This window comes from Trachurus japonicus, chromosome 7, assembly GCF_045865225.1.
Source record: "Trachurus japonicus isolate A0001 chromosome 7, Traja_1.0".
NCBI classification, from domain to species: Eukaryota; Metazoa; Chordata; class Actinopteri; order Carangiformes; family Carangidae; genus Trachurus; species Trachurus japonicus.
Genome location: NC_140913.1, coordinates 17,000,996 through 17,022,161, shown reverse-complemented (window position 1 = coordinate 17,022,161; position 21,166 = coordinate 17,000,996). Strand labels below are relative to the sequence as shown.

The 21,166-nt window shown below is 40.3% G+C and overlaps 1 protein-coding gene across 2 annotated transcripts in view; it reads left to right on the top strand.

The window, feature by feature from the left end:
• Positions 1–12,412: 12,412 nt before the first annotated feature.
• LOC146984486 (TOX high mobility group box family member 2-like) overlaps positions 12,413–21,166 on the top strand; it is a 75,913-nt gene continuing 67,159 nt past the window's right edge. Inside the window, exon 1 of one of the 2 annotated variants that reach the window (XM_085781616.1) lies at positions 12,413–13,107. In XM_085781616.1, coding sequence (XP_085637742.1) covers positions 13,003–13,107 — 105 coding nt within the window. In that variant the 5' untranslated portion in view covers positions 12,413–13,002. The remainder of the gene's footprint in view (positions 13,108–21,166) is intronic. The other variant, XM_085781615.1, reaches the window with a different exon arrangement.

Genomic DNA, 21,166 nt, shown 5'->3' with positions numbered 1-21,166 from the left:
TTTCTGACAATGATGAGGCAGCCCCTCCATTTCTGACTGAGCAGGAGGTCAAGATAATTACAGTTATAATATTAAATACTGCTTTTATTCACTTCTGAAAATTTGATTCACCTCTCAGAAAATATACCGTTCATTGTTGCATGATGGTTACAAATGAATGGGTCTGTAGAGTTCTGATATTTACATACAGGTTATCAAAGGGTTTAACATTATAATGAGCATTTTCTATGGGTTTAATTGAAGATCAAGTTTTTACAATCCTTACTGATAAAACAAACCTTGAAGAGCACAAAAAAAGTTAATTAGTTAGGTTTGACTGTTATTTTGCAAAGTTTGTGTTTGTGTTTTCTTATTTGTGTGATTTGGATGAGATTCTTTTATTTTAGATTTAAATTAAAGATTGTACATTTAAAATAAAAATATGTTTATGTGTCACAATTTGTGCAAACTGATAAAGTTCCTCACAAAGCAAGAAAATTAAAAAAGAATTGTTCTAATTAAGTTATTTAGATATCATTTAGTTTACTAGTAGTTTGCCTAATTAAGTGGTATAGGTTCATAAAACAATAGTTTGCCTTAAAGCAGAAGTAAGTGATATATTTGTGTTAATATAAGTCTTAAATAGTTATATCTTCCGACAGCAATCACTTACATAGAGTGTTTGGACTGAAACACGGGTCTGTCAGTCACTCTGCTCTGCTCTGAGCCGAGGAGAAAACATTTATTGTATCCTACAGTTTTTATCCAATGAGGAGAGAGAACGGCATGCAGGGCTGTGTGTGCAGCCAAGGAACGCCGTGAATGTGGCGACGTAGGGACGAGGACTGTTATGGTGCGTTCAAGGAAACTCGTATTTTTCCGACCGTGAAGTCGTACCAATTCGATCTGGTACGAGTTCACCGGTCGGAAGTTACGAGTGGCCGTTATAGTGACTTTCACCGGTAAAACAGGTCGGAAAAACACGAGTGGGTTGCCTGGAACGCTACAAAGTCGTAAGTTGTGACTTGAAGCTGTAATTTACGATTTCAAAAGCCTGCCTGGAACGCAGCATTAGCGAAAACGACCGGACCACTTACTTCTGCTTTAACTCCGTAAGTAACCTTGTAATTTCTTTGTGTATATAAAAGTTCAAAATTAGCACTTATCATAACACTATTGTCATCATACCCTGATATAACCAGCACTAAATGTACATCTCATCCTAAAGGGCCAACGATCCATGTTTTCATATTTATCTAAACAGGGCAATTCCTTTTTTAGAGGAGGGGGCAAAACGGGTGATAAGCATTGTCACTTTAATTACATCAAAGTAAATATTTCATATTGGCCAAATCAGATCTTGTGGCTGCAACATTCTTGTAAATGGAATTTTATCTGTAGCTCGGGACCATTAGTGGCACTGAGTTCTGTGGCAGCCTAGAGGACGGTAATTAAGTCCACTCAGCCGTGACTAAACATTTTTGACATTTTTCCTAGTCTGGAATGAACTGTCAGTGTGCAGAGAGAGTAACCATCTTGTCACTTTGTGTTTGTGTAAGAAAAGCTGAAAGCTGGGTGCTGCGCTGCAAGTCCAGAGTTTCATATCAGACATTTTTCATTATCCAAAAAAAAGGGGGGAAAAAGAAAGAAAATGAAAATGCAGAAAAAGTGAAAACGGTGGTGGCTTAAACATGGGTTTTTCTGTCTATCATGCAGCATGATGTGTGCGTGTGTGAAACTGTGTATGTGTGTGTGTGTGATGGAGTGAGAGGAAGAAAGACACAGACTGTAACCCATTTCTAATTCTAAGTTATTTCATTTCACCACAGAACTGAGAGGAGGGAGGCCCAAAATACAGTATGTGTGTAAAAATACAGAAGATGTTTTTCAAGCTCAGTTAATGCAAAGAAAAGTAGGACACATTTGACTTTGCTCTGCATTATGGTTTGCTGATGGATCAAAGCTGTCAGAATAGCCCAGTTTCTCATGGGTGCTTTTGTTAGATTTTCTCTGTATTTGTTTGGACCTTCAACCAAGGTGTGTGTGTTTGTGCATAATGTCTGCACATGTGTGTGTGCGTGCACATTCATTAGTAAAAACTAAGGTCGATTTCAGCAAAGTTGCTGCATATTGTGATACATTTTGCATCTCATTCCAGTGAGGCACCAGGGTACTAATATGTTTCTCCTCTTGTGTGCGCGGATATAATGAGTTACAGTGGTATCGAAGACAAAATCCAGAGATAACAAGGTGACTTTGAACTTGCCTCTGAAGATATTCCACTGGCATCCTTAAGAAGAAGAAAACAACCAATGCTTTAATAGCCAATACAAGCATTCCATCAACTTTGGTATGCTTGAGTAAATTGAATACCCCTGCTTTGCCTTTTGTTCTAGAAAATGCATCAAATTGATTGAAAGAAGCAATTACGGTACCAGGGAGCAGTATTGATTTTATGAAAGTGTGCAATTACTTTAATTGGAATAACCGAGTCTCGATTAGATGTTCGTAGTAGACGATGTTCAAAAAAAAAGAGAAAAAAAGTCTGCATTTTACATAGTTGTTTTGATTTTGAGCAAATTCCATTTCCAGTGCAGCCCAACCTTTGTAGCTGATTAGCCTGTTCATTTTCTTCTGTAACCATTTTCTCTTGGGATTCAAAAGACATTCAATCAACCTGGGTCTATAGGTACTGAAAAAACATCAATGGGAACATTATTGAAAATTATTTTCAGTGCAATGTGTTTCAACAATTCTTGTGCACAATACTGGATTGGATTTGTGCATCTCTGCAGAAGGACACAGTGCCGTGAAAGCCCCATTATGAGCAAATGAGACCTCTGTTTTAGCCCTGAATGTGTTGGTTGCCAGGTACTATTGAAATGCATCTTCTGTTCCAGCAATACTGAGTTAGAACCAGTAAGAAAAAAAAAAGAAAAAAAAAGATGGGGTTGGGGAGGGGGGGACAGTGAAGTCAAGCTTTAAATCTGGCAGCATACCATGTGACTTGACATGGAGCAACCAAATGAAAGAGAGAGAGAGATAGAAAGAGAGGAGAGAGTGAGAGAGAAGAGAGAGTGAGAGAGAGGAGGGAGAGAGAGAGAGAGCAATACCCCCATAAAACCATCTCTGCTTTCAGTTCAAATAGGTCCTATCATCTCCATGACAACAGTCGTAATGGTAACATGGAAATATATTAATGTAAAACCATGGCAACGTTCTCCAATTGAATTAAGCAGCACCTGTGCACATTACAGAAGAAGATAAAAGACAAAAGGAGCCAGCTTCTGCTTGCCAAGCAGCTGTGGCTTTCAGACCTTAAAAACCCATCTACATTTCCTGAACGCATTTGTTTTCCAATGTTTCTGTGCGGCAAATTACCGTAGCGTTGAGCGGTTTTTGAGGGGTTTTCTGTCGTATTTGTGCAAACAGATGAGAAGCTGGTTAATTATGTTCTTTTTTCCCCCCTGACGACTATAAGCCCAGCTCCTCTGCTGGAGCAGTGTAGCCGGATTAAGAGTATGTGTGTTTTACCATTAAATCACATAATGGTGGGGCAATCATTCTGATCGGTAAAAGGGCACAGTGTTTGTGCACAAAGAGACATGTTAGACACACAAACTCGGTACATTGTGCTCCCGTTCATTCAAAACAGAGGATGTGAGAGAGTGAAAGTGGTTGTGTTCTGCCTTCTTTTCTCTGAGCTGAGCTGAAAAGAGAAAACATTATCTACATCACCATGCCATCAAATCTGATGGATTTTATCCCATCCCTCTCCACTCCCTCTTTCTTCTCTCTCCCCCCAGCCTCTGTGTTCACTGGTAATGGCAATATAGCATTCTCTCACCCTTGAAAATGTGAGTCTGTGTGTGTTTGTTTGTGTCTGCAAAAGAGAAAGAAAGAAGGGGCTTGGGCTGGCGAGGACACACAGCCTAAGTGAAATTACTCTTAAAAGGATATTGTTGTTCCCAAAGAGTGTTGAACAGCATGTTCAACTGCCATATTTTATTCATGCGGGCAGTCATGTCCAACACAAAGACCCATACAGTACATCTACTTCAGCTCAACTCTGCCTGTCTCTGGGAGAAAATCCTCATCCTGTTGCAAGGTAGCGTCGATAAAACTCTAATCTTCAATCTCTCAAGGGATCCGATGAGAAACTATTTTCTCCATCTTGCAACAATGCCACTCCTCCCAGGCTGATACAGGTCCAAACCATCAGTGCTAAGTGTGCTTATGCCACTCAGACCTCCCTACAGGCACCATCTCTACAATAGGTCAAAATTGCATAAAAATTGCATCCCTTTCAACTCTTCTGCCCGGTTAATGCCAGGAAAGAGGGAAGGTGGAGATTAGCAAGAAACCTGTAGTGAGGGAAAATATAAAGATTGGCTCTCTATTGAAAATAGGCTTCTTGTACTGCACAGGAAGAGTGTGCACTACACAGATCCTTGTTTGACTTAACTTGATGCACAATGATATTGATGTTAACTATAGTGAAAATTTGCAGCAACAAAAAAATGTCCAATATATCACAAGCTCCAGAAAGAGCAGTTAAGTTTTCATAGAAATTTGACCATGAAAGACATTTTTTCACATTTCTCATATCAAAGATATTTTTCACCACATGAATCCACTTGTAGAGTGAGATGGCACTATAATTTGTCCCTTTATAGAGGTCAGATGAGATCGCACAAAGAACATAACCTTGACTTGTGAGTTCATTCATGCCACATTCATTCTGTATACTGCCTGTGGGACGAAAGGTTTAATTCGCTTCACGTCAGTGAAGAAAAAAAATTGAAATATTTACAGTGGCGTTTTAGCTTTTGGTCTTTAGTTTTACTGGTTTTTTTGACAAACTAATGATTTGTTCCCGGAACAAGGCCTTGTGACATTTAATTTTTCAGACCAGGGAATATTTCATGCAAGAATTGAATCATTTTTTTTATCAGTTTCTCAGTGCATTCAATATCCTGTAGAGCTAGTATGACAATTGATCACATTTAATGGAACTGTTTCTTTATTAATTTGGTGTGACGTCCATAAATGGTGGTATCTGGTGGCTCGGTTGCTGGCACAATTTATTAGCTTTAACTAGCTACCTGGAGCTAACTTGTTAGCTTTAAAGAGGAACTAAGCAGAATTTCTCCCGTGGCTATGCTACATTTTTACCTTAATTAAAAAGCTCTGGAGTAATTGTGATCGTTAACTACATGACTTGTGACTTGTTACGAGTGAGAACGGTGGCTCTCTGTCTTCACGTCTCACAGCTGAAAACCAACCTTGCAACATCAGTGTAGTACCTGGCCGCCGCCCCGGTGTCCCAGCACTCGTCTCTGCACACCGCAACACAAACGCGCTCCGTAACCCGTAATCTTTTGTTCATGACGGTTAAGACTACACAAACACACACGCCATAACATTGTATTATGTTATGTAACTTTATCCACTGCTCCATTTATTGATTTTTCGCAGGCTTCGTTGTAAACAGATGCACATGGGCGAGAGGAGCGTAACCAAAAGTTCCCCTTTAAAAGTATGATTTTACCTTTTTCCGTACATCATTTATAGGCTAAACCTGTTTGGATGTTTAACACAAGGCAAAACAGAGGTGGGCAGTATCTTTAAGTTTTAACAATACAAAAATAATTTTATGGTAACTATGTACAGAGAGCTGGGCTGGGTAGGACTCTGCCATGTCTGTTGCAGTTGTTAAAGGGGTATGTAATCAATAATTCACCGATTTTCTACTCACCGTCATGCTAAGGAAGGTTTCGGAGAACTTTCTGATTTATCAAAACGCTTTTGGAGGTCCGGGGCGGGTCTGGCTGGCAACGGATTTCCATATAATGGCTGCGGATAGTGCTCACTTTTGAATCGTATCAAATGTTCCGTCATTCCGACAATTTTTGCCTCCTATGGTCGGAATGACGGTATTTTTTTTCATTTTTTAAACATCCTGCCTTTCCGACAAATAGTGTATTTTTTCCCCAAAATATTTTGCACTGGTTGGGCTTAGGCAATGAAGAAAGGAGATGGTTAAGTTTAGTAAAAAGACAAGGTAGAGCCTACACAGGCAGACCAGTCCCTCTGCGCTCTGCTGCGTGATTACGCACAACCATGTGGGTATTCAACTATCAGCAGGGAGTCACCTGTTGAGTGTAGTATTTCCTTATATTGAAAGCCTTGTCGGAATGGTGGGACGTTCGCATGTCGAAATAGCGGTATGTCGGAATGGTGGTATGTCTAAATTGTGGTATGTCGGAATGACAGCGTGTAACCCTGCTCGTCCGTACTGACCCAAGTGTCCTGAAGCCGCGACATGAAAAAGTTGTTTTGGAAAAAATTAATTTGATCTCTGTTTTTTGCCTTCATAGTGTGTGTTTTGGACAATCCAAAAATGAGCACTATCCGCCGCTGGAGTGCCAGCCGGACCCCCGCTGGAACTCCAAAAGCACACCGAATGTTCTCCGAACCCTTTCTTGGCATGATGGTGGGTAGAAAATTGGTGAATTATCGATTTTGGGTGAAATATCCCTTTAAGCTATGATTGGTCAGTTGCTGCTAGCAGTGGGTTTAACTAAATATTGATATTATCTGTGAGGTATGAGGTCACATGATGTTTGTTAAGTGATCATATGATGATGAAATTTGTCTTTATTGAACAGTAAATAATACATATATATATATATATTTTTTTTTTTTTACTTTATTATTACTTTATTTGAAAGATATAATCCTTCGTACCCCAATAAGAATATGTATAATGTCCAGAATGTTTTGATTAAATACAACTTTCAAAGTTCATCTCCAGATTTGAGGCCAAATCATTTCAATGTCTCTAATAAACTTATCGTGTTTGTCTTCTTTCTTCACAGCCTACAGGACTTGGATAGAGGCCAGTGCAGGAATCATCCTTCAGCCCAGATAAAGATCAAGTATGCTTCATTTAATCAGTGGATGGAACATGAGAAGCAAAAGCATTGTTTCACCACCATGCATGATAGAGATTACATAGAATCTGCATGTCTTGACTTCAGCAGAGAGTGAAAAGGAAGAGTTTTTACAGAGAATAATGCTCCAATCATATTTGCAGAAGTTCAGATCTGCATAAACATAGGAATTTAGGATCAGTTTTCTGCAAGGCTGCGAAGGTTAACAGCTCCTGAAAAATAAAAGCAATAAAATGTTGACATTTGACCGAATAAATTCCAAAAATGTTCAGCCACTGGAAAATAAAATGTATTTAATGGTTGTTATTGCCGTAATGTCAAATTAAAAAAGATGCCTGCATTGAAATTAGCCTCCTTTTTTTTCTTTTCTTTTTTCCTCACTCGGTAAAAATCATCTATAATTTGAGATACTCAAAAAGAATCCTAATTGCTCATCTGAAAGGGACCATGATTGGATGCTTGAATATCTCTATATAGGAATGACTCCCCCGCTTGAATGACAATTTTCACCAACAAATGATGCCATGTGCCTCGCCAAGTAGAAATAAGAATAGCTCCTGTTTTCCTACACGTGCACAAAACATGCACTCCGTCATATCCATGAGACAAACTGTGTCTAAAATAAGTTGAAAAAAAAAGAAGCATAAAAGAAAAACGGAGCAAATGTCACAGACTTGTTTTGATCACCCACCAAACACTGGCTATCAAAACACAACTCTTTCTTTCTTTGGTTTTACACAAACAGTCCACAAAAACAAAACTTTAACTCACTTGACATTATCACCATGTGCAAATGTTGGCCTTTTTAATGATATGAAAACACTAAGCGAAGCTCCTGCAGACTCCAATACATTCCTCCCCAAATGAGAGCAGAAATGCTATAGGCAATTAGAAGAGTCTCTTGAATTTCCTTGAAATGAAGTGCTAAATGAAACGTGGTCAGACTGACAAGCCTGCTCTCTTTTTCACTGAGCTTCTCTGTCTTTCCTCAGCCCGTCATGCAGAGGGGAAAGGTATACACGTCTCTTTTACCAAATCAAGAGTCAATGCATGTAAGCCCTGTGGTGATTTTCCTTAATTATGCTTCAGGGTGATTTGCTAGGTGGATGACACAATGAGGACATGATGTCAGTCATATAATATCCTGGCAGTTTTCTTCAGTGCTTGCTCGGATTCACAGGCACACTATACCCTTCTGTCGGGGAGTCAGCATTTTCCATGTATGGAATAAATCAAGAAAAAAACACACATGAACATAATCTTTCAGTGGTTCAGATGTCAGAGGCTTAAAGTCCTGCAACAGAGTGTGGGAGTTGACCTGTGGGGAAACTAGGTCGTGACCTCCTTGTCTGCAGAGCTGCACTGAGGGTATTCTACATCTACTCCAACAGGGATCTGGACAGAACAAGTGACTGGATTATGTTTTATACTCTGCATTACCACAGTTATAATTACAGGCACAACAGATGGAATGGAAAGTTACAACTCCTTCGTTTGTCCTTGAGTAAATGAATGATCCCAGAAATATTATCTTAATTGCTGTTTGTGGTCTTGGTCCAGACTGTTGACACACTCAGGACACACTGCAGGTTCCCATGCCCTGCTCAAACAAGTAGGGTCACTGCAACCGGGTCCAGGGGTCAAAGGTCAGCAAGCTAGGCCAGAAGGCTGTCCTTAGGCTTTCCTCAGGTGATTTATTTATTTATTGTTTTTTGTCTCTGTTTTTGTTTTTAACTCGCCTACTAGCCTATAAATACGTAATTTAAATTTTCTTTTTAATGATTCCCAAAATTTTACAGTTGTATCTTGGCCCGGTGACAAACGTTGCTCCTAATTGCCTGGGGTCTCTGGATGTATAGCCATAATGTAGCACTCATTATTGGTAGACAGGTACAGGTAGCATGTGATTAGTCATAAAGAGAACGCGCTGACTGTGTAATGGTGAAACATTTTGCCTTGTGTGTGATTCTGAGCTAAACAGCAAACAAATATATAAGTAGATTAGATTAGATTATACTTTATTATCAGATCACTCAAGTAAATGTGGCACTGCAGTCTTTATATTGTCACATACAGTATATTGTCGCATACGTGGACAAATAGATGACAGAATAATCCTGCTGTGTTTACATGCTGTGATGTGTTCTGAGAACTTGTTGTGTGAGAGCAACATAGACAGAGTAAGTTAACCATAATGGTATGATTTGCATGTACCTCACCACAGCTGCCCTTAGGAATACAGTTTGCATGAACAGATCATATTATGCTAAATGCCAGACGGTAAAAAGCACAACATTGCCTGCACCTCTGTGGGTGTGTCAAGTGTACATGGAGAATAAAAACTTGTTTGGCAGAATTTGAGAAAGATTGTGTTTATGTTTCGTGAGTGAGGACAAAGGAAGTTAACTACTGTTGTTTAAATTTATCATCAACAACATAATTCACAGTATAGAATGTACATTTTCTTTAAATCCTCTTCATCCTATAGTCCTATAAGCAGAATAATTCACTCAGTAACATTGAACTGGATATCCTAACCATTTAGAACAGTTTACAATACTTATATTTAAACGCTGGCAACCAGAAACTAGAAAGATGAATAAGTTCAGCCCAACCTTTAGACAGGAGAAACTTGTTGGAGGTTTTTCATAGGAAGAAATTATATAATTATAACACTTTCTTTTAAATGTGACATCGACAGTACATTTCAGCCACTTTCTGCCAGACAATATGATGCAATTTCCTTCTTTCTTTCTTTTTTTGTGTTTTGTGTGCAGTGGTGGTAGAAGTCTCGATATTTAAAATAAATAAATAAAGTATTGAAGCTGTAGAGTCACTTTCCACTTCCACTTGAACTATTAATAAAGTATGTCATGCAATTGTTTCACCATAAACAAGTGAAGGTGGTGAAGATAAACACATCAAAAATAGTTTTCATTCACATTTGCTTAATGCATTTCATTATTATTTTCTGTGTTCTTTATTGCTGAGCTGCCGCCACTAGGTTCTTGTTTGTAGTTTTGAAATTTCTTCATCAAGACAACCTTTGCCTCCCACAAACAAATATATATGTTACAAGCACACATTAAAAACATGTCAAACATTTCAATTTATTTCACTCATACACTATGTAACTGTAAACACCGAGGCTGAAATGAAAATGACTGATACTGATAATGAAAGCAAACCTGTAACTTAATCCCCAAAACACGTTAACGGACACACGTAACTCAAAGCCACTGTAGCCTATAGTTGTTTTGAAGAATATTTAATAATACATAAATCATGACTGATGCTGTTTTATAAAGGTCATGATACTTTTAAAGCGGTGAAAAGTTTGAAGTGAAAACAGACGCTGCTCTGACAGGATGCTAACAAAGGAAGGAAGGCTGTGCTTTGTTGTTGTCTGTATGGCAGATATTACTATCCTGTACTGTTACCTCAGTTGTTAAATATCAGTGCACCTAAGAATCGATCAGTGTAGCACAGGCGAACATAAAATGTACATTTGTAAGCCTCACTGACAATAGATACTGTGTATGTAATAGCATTCATTTCCCCGTCTACACCATACGAAATCTCATGCAGGTGTCAAACAGTCACACTATTTGTCTACACAATCACTGTAAAGTCATCACTAAAAGATATTACAAACTGCAGGCTGGGACAACAGTTTTTAATTTTTTTTTTGGTGGTGGTGGTGGGTGGGTGGGGGGGTTATTGGCTACCCAAGGTCAGAGAAATATCACGTGCCAATTCTGTTTTGAGATGATTTTCAGTTTAAATTAGCAGAACCCTTAGCAGTCCTTTTGTTCTCCCACGCTTTACTCAAATCAGCCTTCATTTCTGCAGAACAAACCGAAAGCCAAATTATCTTATCTACCTTTCATCTTCCAAATTTTTTCATCTGCATCACATTTTATTTCAGATTAAAGTAGGGCTGCATCTTTGTGCGGCACTAATTGCCATAGAGCTTCAGTAATTAAAGGACAATAAAGCCTTAGTAGTAATTAGTTTCTCTTGTTTGGTTGCTAGCCCATCAATTGTGCTTCAATAATACTGATCATTAGCATGCGCCTGGGCAGTGAGGGATGCTGGGAAAGGAGCCCTGCACACACAGCACTCCACATTCCATTCCCATGAAGCCATGGCACTGAGCCATGCGGTTAACCCTCTGTGAGCTGTGCCGGGGGAGAGTGGCAGGACGTGCCTACCGGTGAAGGCCTGCATTGTAAAGTACAGAGGTTGCGCTGTAACATAATAGACCTGCTGAAATAATGACCAGCTTTTTACATTTTCTGAAGGTTGGGAACATCAGAGCTGCAGCAGTGGGCAGATGCTGCTGTCACGGTTTGAGTAAAAACAATTGTACCCTTCTCAAGAGTTACAAGCTCCTCTATTCACACTCAGGTTCACCTAATGAAAGCCTGTCTGCAACGCTGTTGAGGAGTGATAAAGAGGTAATATTATCACTGTTTTAATGACGATGCATCCAAAAAAAGCTGTTTAAATTAGGTCTCTCTTAAACAAAACGGCTTCAAGAGAATGAAGAACATTTCTTTGCAGGCACGGTGTATGGATTGTGCTGTAAACTGTGGCATAGTAATAACGCCAGGCAGCAGAAAATGTGCTCTGTTCTGTACTTTGCCTTGACATGATTGAAAGACAATGGTCCCATGGATAGGCCATTTCAACATCAAATGTGCATGCACATCACAGGGCAAGGGTGTGCTATCCATCACATTCAGTGAGCTGTCAGAGGCAGCTCTCACAGCCCCTGTCCCCCCCTCACACACACACACAGGCACACATTTGCAACTGTATAGCAATACAAGATTAAACCGCCTTGTACGTATTCCTCCCTGAGCCCACTATACACACACTTTGAAAAGTGTGCCGGCCTGCATTGTTGTGTGAGGTTAATATCAGGGCTTTAGTTTTACATTTTCTGGCATTTTTGCTCTATTTTTAAATAATGAAAATAACACTGAAGTAAAAGTACCACAGGACACAACAACAACTTTGAGATAACTGTCATTGGATTTAGTAAAAATCATCAACAACACTATAAATTAATGGGCTTTTTATTGTAAATAGAATCTCAGAGTGGTGTCCTTTGTTTTTAACCTGTTCACAAACATTATAATTAAAATGGGAAGAGTGCAGAGGCCTTTCCACGTGAATTTGGCTCATTGCTTCAGACTGTTAGACTATGGTAGATTTTGTATTATCAGGAGGTATCGACATAATACTGCAAGTTCAGGTTGTAGTCATGTAAATACAAAACAAAATACATTTTAAAAAACAAAAACATTGTGGAACTACAGAGACAGACTCTGTGCAACCTCCTCCCATCCGCCTTGGCACAATAACCCAAATGGAAGCCTTTATGAAGCACTGATGGAAGCAGAGTGCGCTTTATAATGCACAGCCGTGCACACTACTACATTTCCAGCTAATCAGAAGCGCGCAGTTGCAGAAAGGAGAGCGGTTGCCAAGGCAGCCACCAATCTCCCCTCCCCCTTCTCCCTCCGTTCCCCTTTTTTTTCCCGTTTATTATCGGCAGAGGTCGCATGGCAGAGGGAAGTCCAACCACTTCTGTACTGGAACCAATGCAAGAATATGCACCTCCATAACAAAGCCTGTATGGAGTCCTGAGAGCAGTGGGAAAGCAGTGGGGAAAGCACGTTTGTGAAGCTGCTGTTCAGTTGCTCTAATATATTCTTAAATAAGAGAGGATCTAAGTTGGAGGTTTTGCTTTTATTTGTTCGGGAACAAGGGGATAGTTTTGCCAACACGTGCGTATCCATGAAATTTCTACTCTTCGCTTTGAGAGAGTGAGTGAGTGAGTGTTTCGCATCCTGGTGCGGGGCTCTGAGGAGGACTGCGCATCACCAGAGTTGGTGCCGAAGTTCGGCCGCGAACGGATGTGAGGGAAGAGTGTACCGAGTAAAACTCCCCCACTTCTTCTCTGTCTCTCCTGCTTTGGCGTTGTGTGTTTGCTGAGACAATAGTGAGTCAAAGACGCTGAAAGTGATTTCATGCCTTCAGTCTCGCACAACCAGAGATGGACGTGAGATTTTATCCTGCGCCCCCGGCAAATGTGGGTTCATGCTCCCTACCGACTGATCCAAGTTGTCTGAGCTCGTTGGACTATTACCACTCGAACAAGGTAAATAACACACCGCGTAGCCTCGTGCAATGAAATGCTTAATGTCTCACCTGTGTCTCTAGGCTATAGGAGCTACCGTCTGTCCACGCAGTGCTAACGCATGCGTTTTTTGTTTTTTTTTTATCCACGGACTCTCACTTGCTCCAAACACAGTTACACACTTGACAAAAAAATGTCAAGTGTCAGCAAGTAAAGTGACCTGTGCTCGGATGGGCTGGTTTTAATTTAGTCAGAGAGAATCACAATGGGCTATTACTTTACAGTGAAGGGTGCAATCTTTGTATTTTGTTGAAGGCAATTGTGTAGTCCAACTTTTTTTTCTTTTTCTTCTGTAAACCGACATGGTGTTATTGTGTTATTTCCACTGTGAGATTGTGCAGTTGTGTTTTTGCACAAAGCTGGCATTAAGTGTCCCACCCGATGTGGAATACCAGGGGCTGTATAGAATCCATACTGTCCCACTCTGCTCTCTGCTCCAACACGAGCTTCCCTCTCTATGATTTCTTTAAGCTTACATGGTCCTCCGCTGGGAGCTGAACGATTGAATGGATGTGTGCCAGTAATGTACTGTTAATTGCTTTGTAACGAGAAACCACAGAGTGTGTCTGGTACAAGTATCACTCTTTTCTCCCCCTCAGCTTTGACACCCCGCGGCTTTTGCCTTGTGACCTGCACCGACTCTTTTTTTTTTTTTTTTTTTTTTGCGCAGACATTCAGAGCATTCAGAGCAACATCATGAATATTGTGTAGTTTGACATTTTCCAATATAAAAAAAACACATATAGCCTAATAAATGGTGAATCCTCGCGAAAAACACCCAGTTTCTACCCTGTTCTAAATAGCTTATAGCAGAAGGATGGGGCAACATTTGAAATCTAACACTGAAAACCTGTCACAAGCGTTCAGCACAGTACAAAGTAAGATAAGATGACAGAAAAAGTACTAATGAGTACCACAAACACTGCATACACCCTGTGGAAATACTAGGAAACCTATTTTAAACTGTTTAATTAACAGTCTTGCAGCTTCCACCAGTGTTTCCAGCATCTCAGCCATCTGTATACCCTAAATGAGACTTTGTTGTTGTCACCTACCGGAGATACATCAACAGGCTCTGGGTTGTTGACCTGCTGCCGTGGTTAGATGAAGCTGTCCTCATATAGCGATGGCGTGGAGTTCTTTGGCTTGCTTTCTTAGACAATGAGGACTTTCAGGTATGACAGTGAGGGAAATGATACAAAACACTGTTGGGGATGTTTGTCTTTCACTGTGTGGGCAATGGAAAATCTTTGTAACTGAGGGGAAAATTCCAGTAATTAAAAGAGACGATCATTTCCCACTCTCAAAATGAGTGTTATACATATATGATCTTTGCTCAGGTTTGCACATAGCTTGCTCAAAGCAGGGAAGACAGTAAAAAAAAAAAAAAGGACATATACTCCTATTCGATCGCAGATGAAATCATGTCCGTATAAAACATTTACCGATAAGACAGGGTTTACTCTTGTGACACAAATGGGCTCATATAACTGTCCGGCTATCTGTCTTGTAGGTCAGATGAATTAGGCCCATCCACCATCCACATAATCCCAAGAATATGCTGATATCCAGGCGCTGCATGAATCCCGGAAACAAAGCCACGAGATATGAATTGATATGGTGCTTTCACAAGAAAGAAAGTAACACTAACTAACTGTCTTAAGTGCGGCTCCCCTCAAAATTACAAGTGTTCATTTGAATTATTGAAATGCCTCCAGTCCCTTCACTCTGGGTTTCTTTCCACAAGGGGACATATAATTTACTATCATCACGTATGTAACACTAACTACCTTCACTAGCGATGCAAATGAGGCCGGCACCAGCGGGGATCACTGGGTGTCCTGTTAACACACTGCACGAGGTCAAGTTCCTCTCCTCAAATGCATGTCAAAACGCCGGTGGCATTAGAGAGACATCTGATTTGTTATGTTGGTTGTGTATCTACAGATCAAATCGGCCTGCTGCTAATCACCTCTGGCAGCCCTGGTTGGCCAATTTCAAATTCAGCCCAGGTCTCTTACTTAAGCGGAGTGGAGGCAAAAGGCTAATCATACCATTAAGGTCAATTGTTTTTTTATAGGCTACTTTGCATATTCATCTAGATATGTTTCTGCTTGTAGCAGAATTTGTTGGCTTCCTGTTTAGCTTGAGAATATTCTTTTGGGATAATGCTATTGGAAAACATTCAAATATTTTGAATAAAAAGAAGCTCTTGCTTAGATAGTTGCAATTTGGCAACCATATTGAGATTCAGCGCTATTACTGGCAGCTCTTGTAATCTTTTTTTTTTTCTTTTTATAGAAACAAATAGAAAAAGACAAATTGCAGCATTAGAAAACATTACTCCTTTTATTGCTGTGAAATTAGTAGTGTTAATCTGAGTCACACACCAGCTGAATTGGGTAAAATGAGCATGTGCTTGTATTGTAGCTTTATAGTCTGTTTATTGGCAAACTTGTTCTGTGTGTGCCACTGACTCACTCTGGATGCTGTGAGCAGACATGAGCCTAGTTTGAGTAATTAGCAAGTTTATGCGACTACCAGGGAGCATGTGCAGCAGTCATGCTTTCAGCCTTTGTCACACACTGCTCATTTGGAGCTGCAGCTCATTTCATTCATAATATTTCACGTGTGCAAAAGCTTCGGGATGCATTCTCTCTTTAACCTTAGTCAGTGCGCTGATCATTTATGTTGTCGTCGAGTTACAAAAAGATGTGCGAAAGGAGGATGTGCGAATCCTCTGTCATCGGCTGGTCTTTAAGAAACCTGCAGTAACAAGAACGCAGAGGAGGAGATGCATAAAATGAGCAGAAGAGGAGGTTCAAGTGCAGACCGAGATGAATCAGAAAGATCCATAAATAACCCTGAAGATGTTCACTTCAATACTTTCAGTGCTCACTTTGTTTCACTGTGACTGTGTGTGTCTTTTATTACTGTGGTCCTCTCCCACAGCTGAGGAGATATTGCACAGAATAATACCATTACAACAGCTTTGTGCGCTGATGGTAATATGAAACTGTGCTGTGTTCTGATGCTGCCAAGGCTACACACATTACTTATACGTAGTATACAGATACAGTGTAAATTTGCACTTCATGGTTTTCATAAACTATAAAGATGCACCTTGTCTTATACAAGTGAGCTATAAAAATTACATTGTGGCTGTTTGTTTGTCTTGCACTTTTAGTTTACTCTGTGAAATGGGAACACAGTGTCTGCTCCTTTATTTGAATAACTTAATCAAACAGTGCTGACTGCTGCTGCTGAGGTGAGGTGCTGCCTACAGTATAACACCAGCATGGAGGGCAGAGAGAGAGAGGGAGAGAGAGAGAGTAGGCCCTGTGTTTATACACCCAGGCCCCACCCAGCTCATATATCCTCCAACAACTGATATCTGCTTAGATAGGCCATGATTGAAGAGCTGGCTATGTTAGCTGGTGGTCTCTTCTGCCTCAGATAAGCTGGGGAATGATGCGCTCCATTTGAATGCACTTATCTCAGTTTTATTTTTTAATACAGGACTGCCTTGTGTATGCCGGGCAAAGGTTTGAGTTCTCTGGATTAACATATTCAGTCATTTTCCAACAACTCATCATTCTCAAGTGAAATAAGCTCTTGAATAAACACAGACGTATTTATTGTTGGTTCTGGCTTAGCGTACAAGTGTTATTTTTAACTCCTTTAATACTTAGACACGGCCGACAAGTGAACCATCCCTTGTAAACCAGGCTGTGGTATATGTTTATGTTGAGTGATGCTGCTGCTATTAGCTAATGACACACTCTGTGCAATGTGACAGAGAGGCAGAGAGGGAGAATCAAAAGATGAGTGAGAGTCAAATGGGTTGAAGTAATCACTGGCCCAGTATGGGAACACAGTGAATGTGTGCGTGTGTGTGGCAGCGCATGCTAACTCGAGGCCATTCAAGCATTTTGCTGACTACGGAATCACAATCACAATTGCTTTCATAGTCCCGTGCAGAGGAAGGCCATGCATACCACAGTAAGGGCTGGTGACACACAGTGAGCAGGGCCACAGCAAAAACAGCCACTAAATCATATTATCTGTGCACCGACACACACACACAGGAGATTTCTAATAGGGATTCCGACCATTTAAAATCATTTCAATAAAAGTGAAATAGGCTCTGACAGTGGAGTCTGCATATGGCACACAGATTTCTTGCTTAAAATATTTTTTTACCCAGGTGACACTATGTGAGAAGTTCTTCTCCCAGCCATTTTTATTTTCTACTTTGTTTTGGAGCATTTTTACATGTGGACAGGTATGAATATTTAAGTCAGGACTCAAGTAAGACAACATGATGCTGTAATAACATTTAGGATTTTTTTTTTAAATCAGTGTGTTTTTGCTTGGTGACAGGGTGGCAGTATGAATGTGTGTGTGGTAGTGTTATAGTGGTGGTGGTGGTGGTGGTGGTGGTGGAGGGGGCTCTGCAAGTGCTGAGCTATTTGCTCGTTGGTGGGTATAGTGCATCCCCCTCAGCGTCTGTTACCATAATGAAGACCCCACCGCCCCACTGTAGTGTGCTTACATTAGTCAGCCCCGGCCTTCCCATGGGGCAGTGCGATGGCATCCTCATTCTTATTGCAGAAGAAGACAGAAAGAAACAGAGGCAGCAGCTGCCACAGACTAGGGCCCCGAGTGTTCAGTTAAATTTTGATTACATTTGTTAATGAGGGTAAACACTCAGAGAATACAGTTTGTCTGAATACTGTCTGTCTGTCTATCTATCTATCTATCTATCTATCTATCTATCTATCTATCTATCTATCTATCTATCTATCTATCTATCTATCTATCTATCTATCTATCTATCTATCTATCTATCTATCTATCTATCTATCTATCTATCTATCTATCTATCTATCTATTTCTCTGCTTATGAGCTAAGAAGAAACTTTACTGAAAGCAACCTCAGCAGGTTTGAAACTGTCTGGGTCAGTGTGGGTGGTGTTGAAGATGGGATGGCAAACAATTGAATCAACCATCTATCTATCTATTGTTTTTTTGTTTTTTTAGCTTTGAGTTGTCTAGTTGTATTTTGTTTAGAAGCAGAACACAGAGGTAAAGCCTCCAGAGGATGATTGAGAGGGCTACAATATACAATTTACCTCAGATGTCATACAGTTACGTAAGCCCAGGAAGAACTCAGAAGGCAGAAGGTAAACAAAAGTACAAGACAAATGGGAAGAAGTGCATGGGTGCCAAGAGTGACTGTATCTATAGGCCTCTATAGAAACGAATCCCAGTTACTCAGTTATTTAATTCAAATTGATTTACAAACGAATTTTCTTATTTCCTGTTTACAGTAATATCTGTAAATTGTTAACTCCAGTCTCATCTGTCCACATGTACAAGTGTCCTTGGACAAAGAATCCCGTATTGCTCCATCATCAATTCGGACACCTCACCTCGGTCTCTTAATTGTGACTTCTTTTTTTTCTAACTATTTTCCGATATCACATAGAGGACCCAGTGCATTGATTTATATGCATAGTGCATTCGTACAGTAGATACAGTATTCATCTATATGTATGATTGTGTGTGCATATGTGCTGTATGCATGCACTATGCTGTATGTACTGCATGTATGTATGCATGGAAGAGGCTGGAAGCTGGACAAACATTCCCAGTTGTCTCAGCTTCCTGTGGTATGTCCTGTGCAAACACCATGGGCCATGGTATAAGCTCCTTGCCAGGGATTTAAGGCTCTTTCCCACCCTTGTTTTCACTGAATATCCTTTACAAATATTATCGGCCTGGTGTCAGTGCCATGTTTGCGCTGCAGCCTGAAGGGACAGTACCCATATGAAATTTCAGTTAATGGTCCGAGCACAGACTAACATAGATGCATGTACATAGATGGTACAATGATCTAAGATCTTCCAAAAAAAAAATCCTGAACATTTGGTGCCTCATCTGTATAGATTCATCTCCTTCTTTTGGGATGTAAAATTGTCAATCACTGTTTTTAGGATGCCATTCTTCATCAGATTGTTTGACTTCTAATTTTGGTTCGTTCACTGAGATGCATTGATTCAGACAGCGAGAGGTTTCCTTTTGAGGAAGATAGAGTTGATAAATCCATACGACCGTGGATTTGCTCTCTTTCCTTTTTTCCCCAACTGTGACTGTCTCGCCTCGTCCCTTGTCTGTCAAGAGCATGTGTTTATTATGTGTGACATATTTAGCAGGCAGATATAATTGCCTGTGCAAGGCTGTAATCGTCTGCATCCAATTCAGTCAGCAGAGACTGCGTGAGCCCGCAGAGCCACCGAGGTAATCAAACTCGCTCATTCTTCCTCTTTGATAGCTAATGATGAGCTCCATGATCGTTTACAGTGGGCAGAAAGAGAAGTGTGACAGAAAGTACAGTGGTAATAACCTTGGTTTTACTTCTCGTAATGCTACTGCCTTTGGTTCAAGACCAATCAGTTAAAGAAGAGAAAAGGGAAAAGTTTCTGCAGAGTTTAGAAGAACTGAGATAGATGTTAAAGAAAAGGGGAGGTAGAGAGGTCAGAAGAGGCTTGTGGGTTGAGAAGAGGGAGGGAAAGCGAAAGAAAGAGGCCCTCTCTTTGTGTTGTCGACCTATTTAGTCTCAAGCTGGCTATGAGCCATGCTGATGAGTGATGTCGCTAAGAAAAACAAACAGAGGAAAGAGAAGAAGGATTTTGGAAATTATGACATACGGTCAATGGTGTTATGTTATCGAAGACTCTGTCTCTCTCCTATAACTAGACTTCTACGATCTCGTAGCAGCTTGGTCGGGTTGTTAACACACAGGAAAGGGAAACTTGAGCAGATCTTTTTATAGAATTGTTAATAACACAGTAGACAGTAGTGAAAAACCGTAGCCTAAAGCAGCACTTACTGGCACAACCCACGTGAACCAAGAGAGCATATGTGTATGCATGTGTGTGTGTGTGTGTGTGTGTGTGTGTAGCTGGCACCTTTGCAGTGGTTGAAGAAGTTTTCAGATCCTTTATTTAAGTTTAAAGCAACTATTCCACAGTGAAAATAAATAATCTGTTAGGTAAAAGTCCTTAACTTTTAGTGTAGCAATATGTACAAAACATACTTTCAGTGTCAACAGAAAAAATACTCCGAGCTCCTGTTACACCACAACTCACCAAATCAAAGTTGTGAATAACCACCTCAGTGCTTTAAAAGAGTAGCAGGAGCTATGAGAGGTTCTGTTTGTGAAATGGAGGGACACTTGGAGAGTTTGAGGTTTTTCTTAAAATTGAAAGCAGTGACTTAAAGTGTCAGGTCACCCAAAATTAAAAAAGGGGGAGGTGTGTTGTCACTTATCAGTAATCCATCTCTGAGAAGTTTTGCTGCAAGAGCAAAGCAGTGGAGATGTATGGGATCAGCACTGAAAAAGAAGACTCAGCAACATGTCTTTCTTAGAAACATTGTTCTCTGGATAATGTAACACGCTAACACGCTGTGGAACTCTAATGAAAACTGTTCACAGATAACTCAAAGTAATGGGGGCATTGTTTCTGATAGTTTAAATGCTGTGAGTATGTCAAATAAAATGACATACACCTCTACAGTAATTGGGTAAAAGCAAATCTCTAAAAGGCAAAATGTCCTCATAGAGAATTCTCTTTATATTCTATAAGCTGACCCTTTAGTCTGAATGTTGTTAACCAGGACATGCTAATACCTTGTATTGTCCTGTACCTGTAGCTGCAGTTTCACAGTGACAGGTGTAATTTTAGACCTGTCAAGACATTGCAAGTGTCATAACCAGAGAAAAAAATGTTTGTGGCAGCAGGGCAGGGAGAGGGAGTGAAACTGAGAGATGGTCATGTTTTATTAAGCCTGATAATGCAGCCTAATCTGTGGCTTGGGTTACACAGTGCTTTGTGGGTAATTAGAGATCACGTCGTATGCCTGGCCTACTGAAAAATTGCACTCCGCCCTAATCCCCGCCTATCCGCCTTTCACCCGCCACCTCCCTTCTTCTCTCCCCTTCACCCTATCCCTC